At 32.1% G+C, this 20,559-nt stretch overlaps 2 protein-coding genes across 3 annotated transcripts in view; one reads left to right on the top strand and one right to left on the bottom strand.

The window, feature by feature from the left end:
- Positions 1 to 2,403: 2,403 nt before the first annotated feature.
- On the top strand, positions 2,404 to 9,929 carry LOC134716235 (uncharacterized). Its single transcript, XM_063579108.1, has 5 exons — positions 2,404 to 2,828; positions 5,337 to 5,507; positions 6,367 to 6,627; positions 7,282 to 7,541; positions 8,325 to 9,929. Exons 1-5 carry the CDS (start codon positions 2,470 to 2,472, stop codon positions 9,788 to 9,790), a joined length of 2,517 nt encoding a protein of 838 aa, XP_063435178.1. The 5' UTR covers positions 2,404 to 2,469; the 3' UTR covers positions 9,791 to 9,929.
- Positions 9,930 to 10,267: 338 nt separating this feature from the next.
- Positions 10,268 to 20,559, bottom strand: part of LOC134716236 (synaptic vesicular amine transporter-like) — a 38,961-nt gene continuing 28,669 nt past the window's right edge. For both annotated transcript variants that reach the window (XM_063579109.1, XM_063579110.1), the window contains exons 6-16: positions 20,427 to 20,519; positions 20,116 to 20,205; positions 18,128 to 18,229; positions 17,509 to 17,604; positions 17,130 to 17,208; positions 16,717 to 16,768; positions 15,728 to 15,791; positions 14,837 to 14,956; positions 13,588 to 13,633; positions 12,549 to 12,636; positions 10,268 to 11,702 (exon numbers count right to left, since the gene is read on the bottom strand). In XM_063579109.1, the coding sequence (XP_063435179.1) occupies positions 11,598 to 11,702; positions 12,549 to 12,636; positions 13,588 to 13,633; positions 14,837 to 14,956; positions 15,728 to 15,791; positions 16,717 to 16,768; positions 17,130 to 17,208; positions 17,509 to 17,604; positions 18,128 to 18,229; positions 20,116 to 20,205; positions 20,427 to 20,519 (935 nt within the window). In that variant the 3' untranslated portion in view covers positions 10,268 to 11,597. The remainder of the gene's footprint in view (positions 11,703 to 12,548; positions 12,637 to 13,587; positions 13,634 to 14,836; positions 14,957 to 15,727; positions 15,792 to 16,716; positions 16,769 to 17,129; positions 17,209 to 17,508; positions 17,605 to 18,127; positions 18,230 to 20,115; positions 20,206 to 20,426; positions 20,520 to 20,559) is intronic.

Here is a 20,559-nt window from a genome sequence, read left to right as displayed (position 1 = left end):
TCTCGTTTGAATGGTTTTACACTAGTATTTTGGGGGCTCTTTATAGCTGCTTTTCCATGTGAGCCAAGGTTCCGTGTTCAAGGCCATACATTGACCTATAATGGTTTATTTTTATAAATTGTTATTTGGATGGAGAGTTGTCTCATTGGCACTCATACCACATCTTCCTATATCTATACACATCTACTTATTGTATATAGACCAATCAGATAAGATATGATTTCACAAGCTAAGGATGAACGCAATTGGTACATGTAACATAAATAAATAACTGTTTGAAACTATGACTGTTTATCGGTCTTCAAAGCCTCCAAGCTTAGTTCTAGTCAATACTTTTTCTCCTGCCACAAAGCAAGATGTACACAAAAAAAAAAAAAATCAATTGGTTTTGATAAAAAAAAAAAAAGCATGTGAGCAGACGATGTCTTTTGTTGTCAAATTCTTCATACTTAAGGGTTTAACTTGGATTAAGAATGCATACACATTTGATTTGTACCAGACAGCCACCAGGAATGATATGGTCCTCTCTTGGATTTGATAGTGTTACGTTGTGTGTTAAAGATGGATAACTGCTTAGCTTTTACCATGAATAAATAGAATAAGAGAGACTGGGGACGTTTAATCCGATCCAACATGCAGTGAGTATCACGGTGTCTGCTCTTTAAATATAAAATACTTGCAAAAACCCTTTTAATGAGTTCATAGGATTTATGTTGCTAGAATTTTTTTTATTTACACCAAATGTACCTCTTGTAATGGCAATTTAAATGTCCATCCTTCATCTCGGTCGTTACATATTTCATTTACAGTAACTATTTATTGAATGTGTTCTTGACTTCATCTGATCCTGAATGTCAAGGATTTGTATAGTGAGAAACAAATCCTTGTGAATGTGTATGAAATAGTTGCCACTGAACTTGAGCCGACGATAATCATCAATCAAACTTGGTACATTGTAGCAACAACCTTGAGTTTCCAATTTCAAATATTATCGTGTATTGCAATGTCTCTTTTGTATGAATTATTCAATATAGGTCAAAATGTCACATTCAGACAATAAAAACACATCCACTTGATGTCCTTACAAATGTTGATATTGAAGAGAAAAAAAACCAAACATTTATTTTGTAAGTATCTAAAAACATGAATGTTTGGTCCGGATAAGACGAGGTCTAAAACCGAGTTATGGTATTGTGAGGACGGTCAGTGAAAAGGGTACCTAATGTATGTAATCAATTCCTTCTACAATTTTCAAGATCACAGTAACTCCACAGAACGATTGTACCTACTTTTTTTTTGACTGAAAACACAAAGAACCAAAAGCAGGAAAAAAACCAAACTTTGCCTAATAAAGTTGTGCACTTGTTATTATGGAATTATTTGAGGAATTTTTACATTTATTATATTTAAATAATTTAAAAGTTCAGTTTGGAGCATTTTCGCATGGTTAAAAAATATTCTGCGCAACCCTGCCATTGGAGTATTTCATCTTTATTTTTTATCATGTCAAAACATGTTTTCTGTTAGTATTATTTGGTATTTTTATTGTTGTTATGGTATGAAAATAAGCATTGTCGTCCCATGTTGTAAAATAAAGCCCACTCCATATTAAAACGAAAGATATATCGAAACATAACATCAGAGTACATAATTTTATACAGTACAAAGTATTACAGTTTACGATTGTGTGTATCTCGTTTGTCACAAATTATTTAATTTGACGCCAAGGATACTATTAAAGCAAGGCAAGTCGAGAAATTTTGATTCAGTGGCCTTCGTTTTTTGCTGAATACTTGTAAAACAAATGGAAATAGTTAACGACCTTGACTGGCTATACAGCTCTTGCACAGTATACTTGTATCATATTTGTTTATCGATTTATATACTCCACAAACGTAGGTCCAACTAAGACAAGGACTTTACTGTCTGTCGGAGGGAGACCAAAAGACCAAAACATACCAAAGTATGTATAGACACTAGTCACCCTTAGTATGAGATTAACGATATAACAATAGACAATATAACGAATTTGCCGAGTTTGTCTGTCAGTTGGTCTTGTATTGTAGATTGTACACCCGGTCTGAACTCATTTTGAGTCCATGCGATTCCAACGCATGTTATGTTCTCTTTGTTTGTTTATTCAAAATGGTTTACGAGTTTTAACAACGGTAAACAAACAACTCTTATTTATTACCATTATACTATTCTAAAAGTATCCAGTTAATCGTTTGATAGTCCTGAAATACATCTTTATCATAAGTTCCCTCAGGCAAGAAAAGTATATGTCCATCAAAAGGCTTAAGGATATTAATCTAGTAAAACAACAATTGTTTATGAATTATTTTAAATACGAAACATGACAAATGACGAAATTTGACGAATATAAATTATACCATTAAATATACATATATTATAGTTACAATTAAACTAAGACCTTTGAGGATAAGTAAGACATCTAAAGATAAGGCGATGAAGGACGTTGCTTTGTCTGTGAGTTTTTTAGCTGGATTTCTTCTCAAGTTTTCATTATGTGCAGTTGAAATACCGGACACTAAAATAGTAAAATTACCGGACACTAAAATAGTTAAATTACCGGACACTAAAATAGTGCATCAAACGATAAAAGATTCTTTTGCCTGTCGTAAAAACAATCCAGCTTTATCTGTCTCTATTGTGAAGAATGGAAAGATTGTGTATGCTGATGGGTTTGGTGTGAACTCTTTGAAAACCAAGGAACCAGTAACAAATACCACACTTTTTGGAATAGCATCATTGACGAAGGGGTTTACTAGTGCACTCTTGGCAAAACTTACTGACCAGAATAGAAAGTAAGTTTAATTATCTTTAGAATTAAAGTTACGAAAAAATATGCACTGACAAATTATTTGAAGTTTGAACCAATTGAATCACAATTATTTAAATAAAATTAAGAATGGAAATGTGGAATGTGTCAAAGAGACAACAACCCGACCATAAAAAAGACAACAGCAGAAGGTCACCAACAGGTCTTCAATGTAGCGAGGCGTCCTTCAGCTGGCCCCTAAACAAATATATACTTAGTCTAGTTCAGTGATAATGAACGCCATACTAAACTCCAAATCGTACAAAAGAAACTAAAATTATAAAAAAAATCAAGACTAACAAAAGCCAGAGGCTCCTGACTTGGGATAGGCGTAAAAATGCGACGGGGTTAATTATGTTTATGAGATCTCAACCCTCCCCTATACCTCTAGCCAAAAAGACTTTTTTCAACATACTTTTGTGAAACAGGGTTCAAAGTCGTTGTTTTGTTTGTTGATGTAGTTAAGTCAGCAAAGAACTATCAGCGGGAAAAAATATTGAAAGAACCTTATGGTGACATGTATTTGTTTCTCATTGACATATATCCCTCGCCTACTTTTAGTCATATGTGTAACTTCAACATATATTTTTCATTTGATTTGAGGAAATCCCAATTGCACCTGCAAAAGACATATTTTTGTTGATCACGTAGACACTTCATTCTATGAATGTTATGTCTGGATAAAACCGGCTCAAACAGTGACCAGAATAATACAGTCGTTAAATTCGGCTGATCTACGATCATTGCATTCGCGCGGGAGAAAATCAGGCACGAATAGGGATTGTAATATTCGAGTTACACAGCCAGTTTTAAGTTGCACTGGGGTGTCTGATTCCACATTGCTTTTTAACTTGCAAACCTTAAATCGAAACTATCCACGGGCCGTTACCTTTATCCAGTTATCCTTAATCCTTAACCCGGGGATGGAAATATATTCGAAGACATTTTTCAACGAAACAAATAAGTTATAGTAGGTCTCGTGATATTATTTTACATTTTAATCAAGATATATATGATTTGAAGTGTTTTCGTATAATTTGAAAAAAGTACTATTTCATTTCCGAGTTCAGGAATCTGGTGGGTTTTTATTTCAAGTTTGAATATATTTATTATTATATTTTATCAAAAATATATCACGCAAATAGTGTTGTGTAGTATCTTTCATTTCTGTATATCAAGTATATAAGTTGTATCACGGAAGTATAAGTATCATAGAAGGTTTATACATGATGTATACTTCCATGATAATATAAAGGAGGACACATATAGGGAAAACGGTACAATTACATTTTCCCATCATTAGCTTGGCCTTTTGTGTACCTAAGGCAGGTGAAGGAAAACAAGGCTGTGATTGGGTGTAATGGTACAATATATTTTTTAACTGACCTATGGGTAACTGCCGTGATTTTATTACAATATTAAATTTGAAACCTTGATAATTATTTGAAAAGACTTCCAAAGTTTCATAAAGTAGGTGTAAAATGACGGCGGGCATGGCTAACATAAAGGCAAACTCCTTTGGAAGTTGGCCATGAGACTATTTGGCTTCAATTTTTGAAGTACTAACACCACACGTAACTGTTTTATTCAGGTTTTTATTATAAAAAGTGGTTAATTTAGAAAATGTAAGTATTGTCGCCTATATCAGAATAAATAGTACCGTCTTCCCTATACATGTATGTATGTCGGTTGTACTGTAATATCATTATCAAAAGCAAACTGTTGCATTGAGACAAACAAGTTCAAGTTGAACAAAAATAGTTGTGACGCGAATTCAAATGATATTTGTCATTTCCTTTCCCTTTCCCCCGCTATTCTCTTGACAGCCGTTTCATAACAAACTGGTTATTGGCGATATGTCTTGTTTAATGTGTTAACAAGTAAATTATATTGTGACCTAAAATGTATGACTATTCCCGGGGTCATTTTACTTTTAATAGAAATGGTGTAAATTAAAAAAAACATGAACTTTGCTGACAGTATACACGGTATTGTACGTTGTTATTATAAAGCGTGATTGTTAGTTGACTTGTATAGTCATATTTTTTAACTGAAAGCTCAAACAATTAATTATATACAATATGTATGTCGGTCTAAAGAAAAAGAAGCTGCCCAACCTGGTACAATGAGGCCGGGTTTTTTTATTTTAAAAGCATAATTTTTTTTTTTTTATAAAATTACGTAGACCAGGTAGTCACTCATGATAAGACGATGATGACGGATGTCTATTAAACGTCCAACTGCAAATTAAATGCATATTCAGAACAAGAAAACTGTTATGTGTTGTGAATAGCAATGCCAAAATTAGTCCTAAACATAACTAAAATAATTTAATCTACAAGTATGTTATAAAAGATGAGATTTTTTTTTTAGAAAAGCACTAATACCTAGTTCAGAATATCTTAGATGTTTTATTATAATACTCACATAATACGAAGAGATTTCTTCTGCTTATTGATCAGTATGCTTAAAGAATTTGCTTTATTTATTACAGCTACAGTTTGAATAGCCGAGTAGCAGAGTTTTATAAAAACTACCCGGTCTTTGATGGATATCTTAGGTCTAAATTCGCTACCATCAGGGACCTTCTGTCACACAGAATGGGGATACCAATGCATAATTTTATACGATTTGATAGTACATTGAATAGGAAGAATTTAATCAGGTAAGCTTTGATATTTTTGCTGATTTGATAATTATACAAAGTCATGTAAACATGATAAATTATTTTCTAGTCGCTGTCAGTGTGAGGATCTACACAATTCAAGGACGTAAAGTGTAGTAAATGTGTGCATGTGCAATATATATATATATCACCCCTAGTTTTTGGTGGGGTTCGTGTTGCTTGTTCTTTAGTTTTTTATGATGTGTCATGTGTTTTTTTGTTTATCTGTTTGTCTTCTTCCATTTTTCGCCTGGCTTTGTCAAATTATTTTCGATTGATGTGTTTGACTGTCCTTCTGGTATCTTCTTCCCTCTTATATATATTAAGGAACATTTATTTAAACGATATGTCAGTGATATGTAAAATTGCTAACTTCCGTTATCCTTCTTTTTTAAAAGCTACATTTCTATATTGTACAGAAAAAAAGCTCTCAGATGGTTTGCCTTGGTTCCGGACATTATGTTTCTGATGCCAGAAGTACATACGAAAGATGGCTTTTTATTGAACCATAAGAATTTAAAAAAAATCAAATGGAGCAGTTTTTGAAGTGTACGCACATGAAATGGTCGAGTGTTTTGGTCAATTTTCTAAACGATTATATATAATACCACTTTGAATTCTTCAAATGATTAAATCTGGCAGCCAAATAAAACACTGGAATGAACTTTTTGTAAATACCGACCGTGTGAAACATCGTGAATAGTCAAGCTCTGTAACACCCGTAATTATTTTCTAGAGTAAACGCAACCGCCTTGTGCATCTTAACTATATTTAAATATGTTTTTATTAAGTATTGTATTTTATTTTGAGCCATACAATAATTGTTTTCTTACTTGTTGTATTTCATTGTATCGAACAGACGTCTGATGGAGCTAAAACCAAGAGGAAGATTCAGAGACAGTTTCTACTACAGTAATATTATGTATGGACAGGCTGCAAGACTTGCTGAAAAAATTGGCAAAGCAACATTTGAAAATTTAATACAGAACCATTTCTTTCAAAAACTGGGAATGACAGATTCCGACTTTTTTACCACTGCAAATGAAAGTTTAATTGACCTAGCCCAAGGTTACCTCGATGTCTATGGAGAGCTACATCCGGTCCCTTTTGAATTGTCAAGGTAACGTAAATAATCCATTTCTGTGTTTAAAATCACGCGATTTACATGACTTTTTTTGTGTTATTAAGTCTTTCTAAAACGTTTTTCGCCGAAAATAGAGAATTCAACAAAATACGAATCTAAATTACATTTTTTATTTTGCAGCTAACATTGAAATTATTAATTGTTATTATTAGTAAGAAAAAAATCATCAATATTTCCTCTGTTCAGAAAATTTAAAAGTGTAAAATATACACCTACAATATACTTCAAATTACTTAAAAAGAGAAATGTTGTCATACTCCCAAAATCTATGATACAAAAACGGTCATAGTTCCTTATATTTTATTCTGTACCGCACATGACTTGATAATATATATATATATATACATAAGAAGATGTGGTATGAGTGCCAATGAGACAACTCTCCATCCGAGTCACAATTTGTAAAAGTAAACCGTCAAATGTCAAAGTACGGCCTCTAACACAGAGCCTTCAAAGTTGGTTCACACCGAACAGCAAGCTATAAAGAGACCCAAAATGACTAGTGTTAAATGATTGTAACAGGAAAATATACATGTACTTTTTTATAATTTTTTTATTTGCTTCTGTTGTTTATTTAATGTCTCCGTAATGTAAACCATCTATGTTTTGAATTTGGTTTTTATATCGTAGGAGATGGAGCGACTTATGTGGTGCGAACTGTATTCTTAGCAGCGCAGTAGACATGGCAAAGTGGATGATGTTTCAATTGAGTCATGGAAAGAATCAAGATGGCCGCCGAGTAATGTCAGAAGATGCACTAGAAGATACTCATAGACCAGAGAATGTGTTAGCCAAGTCTTCATTGTCTAAATATTATACGAAACCAAATGTACCAGAAACATTTAGTCAAACTGGATATGCTTTAGGATGGAGAACAGGACATTATAGAGGTAAAGTAACGCGAATTATCAGGAAGTTTTCGTACTTATTTTTTTCGATAATTTATGTGCATGTATTGCATGTAATTGTAAAGACGGTTAAATGAAATACAAGCTTTCGATTGCATGTTCAAATAAGGTGAAGTGGTATGATTGTCAATGAGAAACTTTTCCCACAGAGACCTTGCAAAGTACTAGGATGTAAACAATTGTAATTAGTCATCGTATGACCTTTAAACACGAGCAAACCCCAAACCGCTATTTATTAAAAAGCTCCGACACGACAAAACGTGAAACAATTAAAACAAAATGCCGAGAATTATGCAAAAAGTTAAATCTCTAAGTTTAAATATTTGGAACAATTAAAGCAAAGAATAAGCTTTAACCATCAAAAGCAAGTAATATATTTTGTTTTATATTGTATGAAATGTAAATTTGTAAGTATGTATTACCACTAAAAGAGTATACTGTCTGGATATTTAGAATTATACTACATATACAGTATGTTAAACAAAGACCAAAATATTTAAACAAAGCACTTCAAAACGAAAAAACTAAATAAAGCAAAACAAATTAATATTTAAGCCGATGGTATACTCGATTGCTGAGAAAGGATCTAAGCATTACTTATGCTACTGATGACATCCATCCTTTTGCTCCCGATAAGTTAAAATTTGATAATAAGAGGTATCTAGTGTTCATGATATGGTAGTTGATGATATCAATTTGTGACATAGACATTTCATATAGGTAAATCGAGAAAACTGTAAACTGGAAACATTTGATATTTTTCAGGTTACAATATAATAACACATACTGGTTCATCATGGGGTTACAAGAATATGATAACTCTCTTTCCCGATATGAATGTCGGAATATATACTGCCATGACAGGTGACGACGAAGACTTCCTGTACCGGTACAGTTTACACCAGTATCTAGCAGATATGTATTTGGGTGTTACTCCATGGTTGAATACCACATCAATATGCTCCTTCCCAGAGCCATGGCTACCGGTCAAACCAAAGAGAAGTAAACCAACTATAAACAAGAATTTAATGCCAAAGAGAAAATTAGATGATTATTTAGGAATTTATGAAAACCCGGCATACGGGAAAATTGATGTGTTTATACTTGATGAAGCAAACAATAAAAATAAACTAATCGCTGAATATGGCTATACTGATCTTATCCTATATCCAAAATCTAGTGAAGATGAATTTTTCTTTGAAACTGATGGAATTGCTGCAATGCTGATAAACTTTGGCACTATACAATTTAAATCTACGAATGGAATTATTGATAAAATGAGAATTCCAAGCTTTGAACCTAAAGATCCGCCTATATTTAAAAGAATAGATAAACCAAGTACAAAATCACCGGTTGACCCGACAGAGCCGGAGACGGTTGTTCCGAAAGACCCACTTGTCCCATCAGATACAGTGATGACCAAAATTCCACCAAAATCTACAGGGCAAGAAAAGACAATACTCAAGAGCAAAACTGGCGTATCTAAAGGTCAGAAAACAAACAAAGAAATAACAAAAGCAGATCCTGACCTTATAAATACTGAAACTAGAAAAACAAGAGTAGAAAACGTACCAGATAATCTGTCTGAAAACCAACCTGACTTGCCTAATACCGAAACACTTGTGGCTTCAAAATCTAGATCAACGGATCAAGGAACCGAAACAGGTGTTAAAAATGTTAATTCGGATCTTCCAAAACCTGACCAATCAGGGCTAGCGAAGAAGGTTGCAAAGAGTACTGAAAAGGTGGAAAGTAAAATTCCAGTGAAAAGTGAAAGTTCCGTGGATAGTAGCAAAGTTCCTCTTAAAACGGTGACAACAAAGGAAACTGTTCAAACAAGCACGAAAAAATCCAGACGTCAGAGGCAAACACCACCACCATCAAATATACAAAAGAAAGAAGAAACGGTCACAAATCCTCCGTCATCAAATATACTAAAGAAAGCAGAAACGGTCACAAATCCTCCGTCGTCAAATATACAAAAGAAAGAAGAAACGGTCACAATTCCTTCGCCATCAAATATACAAAATAAAGCAGAAACGGTCACAGAACCTCCGCAATCAAATAAACAAAAGAAAGAAGAAACGGTCACAGAACCTCCGCAATCAAATAAAGAAAAGAAAACAGAAACGGTCACTAATCCCCCGCCATCAAATATACAAAAGAAAGCAGAAACGGTCTTAAAACCAAAACCAATAGTTGCAGATCAAGGACCTTCAACGACTGCTTAAATACCTCTGCATGAGTATAACAATAAAATGTGAAATGAAATAGTGGCAGACATTAAAGGACCATATTGATGGAGAGTTGTCTCAATAACAAGCCAATGACTTTGAGATGAAGAACAGCAATAAAAGTGCTGTTCCTTTGCTTTTTTTTTTGTGTTTGTTATTTTGTGTTTTTGCAGTGCATATACTGGTATTTTTTATGGAGCGCTCAGGTATACCCATATATCCTCTCTATTCTATTTAACACCATTTCATTACATTTTACTTAACAGTAGCTTTATACCGCCTTGACCTTTGAACTTGTGTCGTGTACAAAGACAATGACAAATGTTCTCAGGTAGAGAGTGACAAAAAGATAATAATTCATAACAAAAAGAAACAACTTAAAATTCAATGCATGGTAGTCATTTTATTCAACAGTAATTTACATAATTCTAAATATTTAAATGATAAACTTACATAACAAATAGTACAGCTCATCCATAAGTCTTCATATTTTAATGTGTTAATTTTATTTATCAAACAATTACAGTCAAAAAGATGTTTACCCTATAAATCTCCAGTAGTTAATACTGTATAATAATACATATAGTTAAGAACTTGTTTTCTGCATAATACACAGGACAGTTAAAACACACATTGTTACGCGAGTGACTTCAGTAACCTTTCATTGCACAACAATTACGCTTTTTACTACACAACTTTTTATTAACCCATCTTATGTATTCGGCTCTCCCATAATTCTAATCGTTTTACTGTTAAAAAAAATTACTGTAAGAAAAGCGGAAATGATTGTCCCTTTTTTTCATATTTCACATTTTACATGACTTTTTTGTGTTGTGTATAGAAGAGATATGGCGTATGCACCAAAGAGGCAGAAACCAAGTCGGAGAAATTGCTCCAAACGTCTACCATATAACGATAGACCTTATTTGTCAAACACGTTTTAAATCTTTGTTATTTAGGGGGAAACTTTGAACTGTTTAAGATATACATCATTTTGTAAATAATCTTCTGCTTTATAAATATAATAATACTTATGAGATGATAAACTTCCAAAAATAGGCTTTCATAAATATTTTAATGCTTTAATCGAGGCTGACCGATATTTTTTAAATCTCTTCTTCTTTAAAATATAACAGAAAATAAACTCTCAATTAACTTAAGATCTCAAAAAATATAAAGTATTAATTTCTTCTTAGAACCAAAACAACCATCAGAGGTTTAACATTCACTTGTATGAACAAGCGAATGGCTCATGCATAAATGAAAATAATTATATGTTAACATTTTATCTTCATTTTCATTTGAATTGACCAGTCTCATTTATTCATTCTGTATCCAAAAAAATAATATTACTTAAGCTTTCTGGTGTATGGTGTATGTTACACATTTATTCCCACAACAGTTCTATTTTACTAAACTGCATGCTACTTCATATTTTGGAAATCTTTTGAAGTGAATGAGACATATACACAGGAATAAATTTCATCGGAAAATCTTTGAACATCGCTAATCAATTTCATAATTTTTGAACATCAGTAATCTTTGTAAATCATTAATCTTTGAACACCAGTATTAATGTTTCTCAGTAATCTTTGAACATTAGTATTCAATTTTATCAGTATTTTTTTAATATCAGTAATCATGTTTATCAGTAACTGTAATTCTTGAACATCAGTAATAATGTTAATCAGTAATTCTTGAACATCAGTAATCATGTTTTATCAGTTATTCTTGAACATCAGTAATCATGTTAATCAGTAATTCTTGAACATCAGTAATCATGTTTATCAGTTATTCTTGAACATCAATAATCATCGTATTCTTGGTCATCATCAGACGTGACATTACTTTTATCTGTCTGGTTATAAGTTACATACTGAACTGGACATTTGTCATTTAATATCAGTGACTGAAAAAGAAAAAAGAAACATTATCAGCAAAGACTTAATTCTAGTAAAATATGTGATTGTGAATATAGACCAAATAAAAATATCACTCTATAAATGTGCCATGTCCCAGGCGTTCATGGTGACGGTAAAATCAGAAAAGCGTTCTATACGCAACAAATTTACGTGTAGACCATAATTTTCTATATTTAACAATAACTTTGGTTAATAGAGCTAATGCTGGAGTTTTCAATGTTATCGGCTCAGTAGTTGCGGTTTCGGAACTGGCATGAATTAACGCATAATTTTGCAAATTAATTCTCAGTTGATAAATAATTAAAAAAAGACATGAATTTATATTTCGCAACTTCCTCAGGTGAATTTGACCTTAAGAGGATTTGGTGACTTTTTAAACCATTTTGAGCATGCAGCTCTTCACGTGTTTAGATACGTATACAGCATTGGCTTCAATTTTTGTGTAGAATGAGCGTTCCTGATAAAGTTGAATTCACAAGAGCGCCCATCAAGACACTATTCTTCAAGTAAATTCTTAGTAAGCTAAGGTAAATGTATAGTAATGAAACAACCACTTCTATCGTTATAAAATGTTTTATCGTTTTGATACCCGTGCAATTGTCATTTTTAAGTACTCAATCAAAGTTCGAAAATGGGCACAATAAAGTCAATATTATTTTACGCAGTTAAAATTTCACCAATTCCATGCAAAAGCTGTTTCAGTGTTTAAAATAATATTCTTAATAAGCGGTTTTTTTATTCAATATATATATATCATTCATTTTTCTTAGATATAATGTTTTCCATAATTAAAAAACTTTAATTTCATTATAACGTAAAATTTTATATCTCACCATTTTTTCTTCTTTTCCTGGAGGGTTTCGAATAAAAAATAACAATGGTGCATAAAGCAAATTTAATATTGCTATAATCCACAACATCCTACAATAAATAAGTAAATATCAGAAAAAAATATTTTTTATAAAAAAAAATGGAATTCATATTTCTAATATATATATAAATATACACAAATGTATATGTTTCAACAAGAATTGGTTTGGCACAGATTGATTGATTGATTGATTGTTGTTTGCTTAACGTCCAGTGGCAGATATTGCACAAAATTTCTAAACTGTCCACACATTAAAAACAGAAATGAAAGTTGGAATATTACCATTAATATTGAAATAAAGATATGCATTTAAATCTTAGTACTGAATGAAGTCCTTGTTATAGATCTATACCAATCAGCATATAAGCTTTAAGCACACAATAAAATAAAGATTAATTTTAGTTTTTGGCATCCGAGCCCTTTAATATGTTGATCAGTATTTTGCAATTGAAATGCGTTTGGTGCACAATATTATTAGCCTGGTATCTTGGATGATTTTTTTTAAGGACACAATTCTCCCAAGTACTATCACATTTACATGTTCAGTGAACTAAGAAATCTAGGTCAATACCCTAATGTGTCGTATCGTTTAATCACCCCTAGTTTTTGTTGTTTATACTTTAGTTTTCTATGTTGTGTCATGTTGACTATTGTTTGTCTGTTTGTCTTTTTCATTTTTAGCCATGGCGTTGTCAGTTTGTTTTAGATTTATGAGTTTGACTGTCCCTTTGGTATCTTTATCTTTAGTCCCTCTTTTTTAATTTCATAATTTTGATCAAGTTGATGTGACAACAAAGCACCTTAGACCAAAACTTTAAACTGCTGTTAACAAAATCTGTGTAACATATACGGGTTAGAGAGACGGACATACAAACCAAAATCAATATCCCTTCTATTGTAGGTGGATAATTAAAATCAACACAGGGTTATAACTGCACTGCAATGATTTCAGTGTTTTCCAAACTTCCAAAACAATATTATTTTAGGTTTCAAAAACTTACCAACCAAATCCCATATTCGTGACTATGGTTCCACTTAACGCTGGACCTACAAACCAATAAAAAAAAATACGTATTTTACTAGAAATATTGACTCGATTACATTAAAATTTACAGAGTGTGTAAAGTCTATGAAAGTCTATAAGTACCTAGGCTTATAGATTATCGTTGATCACCTCATCGAGATTGATTTTCTCGCTTGAACCGGGACGGCAAAAGCTAAAAGCAATCGAGTCGAAATGACCAATGATAATCTGTTTAATCCCTATTTTTCCTATGACGACGATGTCGATTTCATGTCAATTTCCTTAGCAACGCCTTATACCTCCTTAGTTTCTAGCGATAATCTTACATCTCAAGCGAGAAGCATGATATGAAAAATTTTCATAAAAAAAAAGATCAAAGGAAAAATGCGCAAAATAGCGATAATGCAGAATATTTGAAAATACAATGGTGTGATACTTTTATATCTAATTCGTCCCGGACACCCATAGACGTTACAAACGGTTATACAGGCTTTCGGATGATTCAAAAATAAGCTTTAGCAGAAAATATCAGTAAATAAATAGTACATAATCAAGAGAGTATGATTCGAATGTTGGATTCGAAGAGATTCAGCCATCTTCATTCGTTTGGTTTTGTTCGATTTTCTTCCTTCTACAGTGAGCATGGCAGTAAATTTGTCCGTTAGTTTTCTCGTTTGAATAGTATTAGGTTTGTCATTTCGGGGTCTTTTATAGCTGACTACTAGTATGCGGTATGAACTCTGCTCATTGTTAAGGTGACCTATAGTTGTTAATGTCTGTGTCATTTGTTATCTTGTGGAGAGTTGTCTCATTGACAATCATACCACATCTTCTTTATATATTGGTAGGGTTTTTTTTCCAAAGATTTTTCAAATAACGAGAATCAATCATGCCTTTTTCGTTCACATTGTTTGCATTTGCAGTTGATTTTAGTATATTCATTCATGCAGCGGTCATAATATACCAATCAAAATCTGTACAACCAGGTATCATAACGATTAGATGGTTTGCTCTAATGTTTGATATTATTTGTTTTTATCACCAACACCTCACATCTTAATTAAGCCCTTCTATAAGGGATCAACAGTCTAAATAGGACTTGTGTTGTCTATTAAACTCTTGTTTTTCTTCATATTGTCTTTATTCTTTCAATCACAGTCTTTGGATCCTGGGTAAATAAAGGGTTTTTGATTGTATTTTAAACTTGTTTTAAGTAGCATACGTACCAACTGCAAATCCAAGGCAGAAAGCGACATCTGCAATGGCATAAACACTGCCGTAAACAGACACGTGTCTTAGATCTACTAGGTATGCCATGTGAGGCATCATTGTGGAGTCTACCATTCCTAAAGGATAATTAATATTCTATTATTAAGACAATAATTGTCTACTAGGTATGCCATGTGAGGCATCATTGTGGAGTCTACCATTCCTAAAGGATAATTAATAATCAAATATTAAGACAATATTTATCACGATTCTTAAACATCATATTTAATTAGGTATACAGCAGAAATTCTCTAAGTCAAAATATAAGGTAATATGACGATATTATATATCTAAAAATGTCACCTTTCAAGTGTTTTAAAGAATGAGATAAGATACAAAGGGAACTATATAATCATTTGAAAATATAATAAATAAATAAAAAACATCACTGCAAAAAAACATGTTCGAAACAACCGGTTTTCAAACACTACACAGAACACTGACGATTACACGTCACAAACCATAACAAAAATCGTGTATAAAACAGTTTCAACTCTTCTGGAGGCATCCGTCGTGTTAGTCTTTTATAAATGTTTGCGGTTTAAGTATTCGCACGTATGGTTTTTTATGCTTAAAAGTTCGCTCAACGCATTTAACTAAAGTTTTAAGGTAACTAAACTAAGTACATCAAATCATGAATTCTTGAAATTGATCTTTGGGCAACTCAATATAAATATGTTACAACAATTGAATCTATAAAAAAAAATTAAACCTGAGCTAGGAATTAGAGAAATAGATTCAAAACCTTTGTTGTTGATCAAAAAGGATTATTTAGAAAGAAAACTGAACCTCAATTAATGATTTTGTCATAAAATCATAGTCATTGTTACACCATATACTTTACTTACCTATTGCAAATCCTAATCCAAAATTTGGTGCTATTAAATGATAAATGTTTGTAGAGAAAGGTATCTACAAAATAAAATGAAAATCACATAAAAAAAAAATCGATGTCTTTTTTCAACATAACGTTAGCGTCATCAAACTTTGGGACCGCATCGGTTGTCTCGAGGTAGCCAGTTCGCATCGAGTGTGGGAAGTCGTGGCTTCACAGGTACATAACACTTGACAGAAATTGTGATTTCATGAGCATATCAAAAACATGTGATTAAAAGTATTGAGTAATATCTAAAGGTTGTAAAAGCGTTGACCATTCGTACAGTTTTAGAATGAAGCGCTTCTGTTCTTCATACAACGATTTTACAACCCAATAAATTTTCAAAATAATGCATTCAATTCTTCATTGACATGTTGTTGCCTGAAGTTCATATTAATTTGCCACTGGACGTTAAGCAGCCCTTTCATAATCATTTTTAAAATTGTATTCAAAGTCATGTCCATGTCTGAATGATGATGACAACCTCGGTTGATTCAAAAGACTGGATTCCAGTCATAACATATATAAAATGGTAGTGAGACTCAGATATACATGTATTAGATTATTCTCGTATTCATTAGATAATAAATTAAATTGTTTTTTTGTCATTGTCTTTTTCAAAACTCTCCATAATTTTTATACTTTTTAAAAGAACAAGACATTCATTATTTCATCATATACGTTTTGATTGTATTGTCTCCTCAACTTAAACAACGACTTAAGACCCTGGTTTACTATAACGTGCAAAATGTTTTTCATGAAGCTTGTATTTGGTTTGAGGCGTCATTTTTACAAATATCAATGAGATATTGTTAAACTAGTCTCAGCAACAATTCTAAAATAAAAATTGGAGAAAAAAAAATGTTTTTGTGACGCATTTTCAATCTGGTTTTCGACATTTTGATATTTTTTTTTAAATTACTGCAAATCCTGATTATATGAGTAAATTTTAAAGCTTACAAATATTAATGATACTCCTATGATAACCATTCCGATTAATGATGATAACCACCTGAAATAAAAAAGATAATAAAGATTAGTTTAAAATTCTAAATAATTCCAAGAGTTACGGTTCTTTTGTTCTGAACGATATCCGTATTCGGCAATACATGTAAACAGTTATTTCAGTTAAGCGATAATTGAAGATATAAAATCAGCTTATCATATATTATATTATTTCCTTCTGATTATCTTTCAATTCCTAATCATCAAACTGTTTATATTGTGTTTTTTTTTATTTATCATTGTCAAAACTTATTCTTTTTGTAGCTAGAGACAGTTGACTGGGTGCAAGTATTGTTTAAGGGATGGGTTGCTTTAAAATCTTTTTAATCAAATAAATTTATTGAAAAACTATGTAAATATGTTCTTACCTTCCTATTTTGTGGCCCAATGGCCCAAATATATTTGTTCCTATTAAATATGAAATACTAGCAGGTAAAAAAGCAGCACCTAAAATTCAAAACAAAGTTTTATAAATTATAGTTTGTTTAAAGTGTGTCGAATAAAAGTTAATATAGACAGATCCAGCCTGAGGATTTCTAGGTCCTACTGAACGTTCCTATTGTGATAATGTCATGTGCTTACCAAAGTGGCAATATTCAAATAAAGGAATACAATGTGCGTCACTGAAATAAGTATTTTGATTGTCGACGTCAAAAGACTATACAGAACATTGTCAAATAAAAAAGTGCGCGCTGCAATGATCGAGAAACTGCATTGTTTAACCATGATAAAAGATAAGACACAAACCTTGTTGCCACTCAGGTGCATCCATGGTCTCGTACATCCATATTGGTAACGACGGTTCCATCATTGCAATACCCATGTTGGCAAATGTTATAGAACCTATTTAAAGGAACAAACATACTTGCATTTATCCTAATCAGAATACTTTTTCGGAATAATGTTATTGAGAACATGTGATTTTTCAGAATATGTCACATGATCTCTTTACTTAAATGAGTCTAGGTTATAATTCATTGTCTCCAATCTAGAACTAAGTAAGTGTTACTGTGTGTCCTGAGACTTCTATGACACGTATTATAGTAGTCTCGTGTGTGTCCTTTAATTTAAAACGTTTTGTGCAAATGTAAGTTGTGTATCAAATTAGTTTTATTAGAAAGTAATTTGTTTGTTTTCCTTTTGTTATTTCACTAAAAAAATACATATAACTATATATATAAGTATACATTCTATGACCCTCCATCGCTTATAGATTAGTATATAAGATGCAACAATATCATTCTCAATTTCCCCCCCAAATAATGAAAATGGTGGATTCATATTAGGGAGTTGTGTGTTTATATAAAGTTTTTCTTCATTTCTTCATCACCATCAGTATGTACTTAATGTAAGTACAGATACGTACCAGCAGCAATGAGAATATACGGGTCTTTTATGAGTGTTCCCAATGACTCGCCTTCGTGTGACTCTGGTTTTACTGACGGCTTCAATGCAAACATCTGTAACACTATAATATAAAAATAAAATTGAATGTTCAACACTATTGAAACCCCAAATAACGTGAAATAACCTGAATCAAAGGAAGTTCAACACTATTGAAACCCCAAATAACGATAAGCAATTGAATACCGTGGAAGCGATTAACCCTAACGTAAACTGGAATGGTGGCCGACAGTTGGGCTGTATAGCCAGTCAAAGAAGTTAAAAACTTCCATTTGTTGTTTGAATGGTGGCGTGACAGGAAGACAGTTAAAAAAACAATCACATAATTTAAAAGATATGCTTTATCGTTTAGTGAAATATTGATCATTTTTTAAGATGTTATAGCAATGAATAGTTCTTTCGACAGAATAGTATGGGTATTGTATAAGTACATTAGAATAAGCTTCGAGGGTATGTTTGTCAAATAAAACACTTCAAATATCAAGGATATGTCAACCTCTTTTGTAACGTGTAACAATATATAATAGACAATTTTAAAATATTAATGTTAAGTTTGCTTATAAGTAAAATGTATCACGAGGGATTTTTGTGACAATTCACAAAGTAATATGAATTTATCAATTATATATCTATATGTATTTACATGTAAAAAACTAACATTAAAGTCGTTTCAAAGGACATTATTGATGATAAATTAATTTGATAACAAGTCGGAAGGTTTTTTTTCAGGGTCATATTTTTTATGTCAAAATGAAGAATTTCGAGAGTAAAAATACGATTAAATCAATTAGAAATTTGCATTTTTCATTTTGCACTGTCATCCAATCACCATTAACTACGTTAGCCTGTCATTAGAACAAAGTTGTTCGATAAAACCCGATAAAGGTTAAGGCGACTCAACAGCAAAATGTCCTTATTTCAAATGTCACATATTAGATGACGTGCATTGAATTTTAAGATTTATGCAACATATTTCGTTTGAAAAGATCGAGGAAAATGCAATTACCGATCAGAATTAAAAGCAATCTTTTCTAAATCGGAAGTAATATTTTAACTGTTTATTAGTGAATTTGTAGATCAAGAGAATCTCTAATGTGATCTGTCTGAAGACCAACGGGTAAATCAATAATCAGAAATCAAATATCTCCGATAAAATGCAATCAAATAAATGAAACAGTTCCTATAAATTTATTTATCACCATTTTACTCTGAGAAGTCCCCAATAATTATTAAGGATAAGGGATCAGGTTCCTGTAAGTAGTTATTCTGTCAGACTCTTGGGAGTAGGTCTGTAATGTGTTATGCTTTAGAAGGGTTTGTTCTAATCCTTTATCCTTCGGAACTGAAGCGAGGATAAATATATAATGTTAATCGGTACTCGGTAGTTCGCGGATAGGGGGAGTAAAACATCTTTGTAACTCTTGCATTCAAAGGTAAATGCATATATCCTTATAAACTTAGATCTGAGGTAAATGTGTGACCTCGTTCAAAAAGGAGCATAAATTAACAAATGCTGTAAAAATGAACGAAAATCAGAATTACATGTATTTGTGCAGAAATACCTCTTGTATACTAGATACCATTGGTAAGTGGGTAGACTAAGATTAAGGGCAGGACTGCCGCTGGAATTAGAGGGTACGTGAAATATCTATATAAAGCCTGTTGTTAAATAGTATTTAGACATCAGCGCTGAATCAGATTATAAACGAACCAAGTAACAATTTAATCGTCCATTTACAGATAAGTTGCCACAATCGGATGTTTTATCATGACATCTAAATGTGAACCTTTCTGTTTACATTCAAAAAATTATTGTTGTGGCTTACTTATGTCTGGCTAATCCCACAACCTACAGTGCAAAAGGAAAGTGTCCAACCCACAGACAAGGCAGAGGGTAGGCAGATAAAATATATAATTAGCACGATAGATTTAAAAGAGAATGATACATACCACCGTCTATAAGTGCAAGTGCTGCTAAAACTACAAACGGTGCTTCTTTCCCTGCAAACTCGTACATAAATCCACCAAACGTTGGTCCCACTTAAAAAAAGAATAGATAATGGAATTTAATAGCCTATTCGAACAGACACAAAAAAACTGCAATTCAAGTGCTATTATAATTATTTCTTGTTTTGAAATATGTACTTTCTTTTTATTCAATATTATTTTTGAATCTGTTTCCTTTAAATTACAAAAATCATTCAGTCTTTTTCTAAACAGCAAAATCACTCACTACATAGTGTATTCGTTAAGAAACTTACCTAAAACTCCCATTGCTAAACCCCCTAAAGCTATACCCATCGCATTTCCACGTTCTCTATCATCAGGATATCGATCGGCTAACATTCCCATACCTAAAGCGAAAGGAATAACACATAATTGAGAATATATACA

This window comes from Mytilus trossulus, chromosome 4, assembly GCF_036588685.1.
Source record: "Mytilus trossulus isolate FHL-02 chromosome 4, PNRI_Mtr1.1.1.hap1, whole genome shotgun sequence".
NCBI lineage: Eukaryota > Metazoa > Mollusca > Bivalvia > Mytilida > Mytilidae > Mytilus > Mytilus trossulus.
Note: the sequence above shows the minus strand (reverse complement) of the source record. Positions and strands in the feature narration are given on the sequence as shown.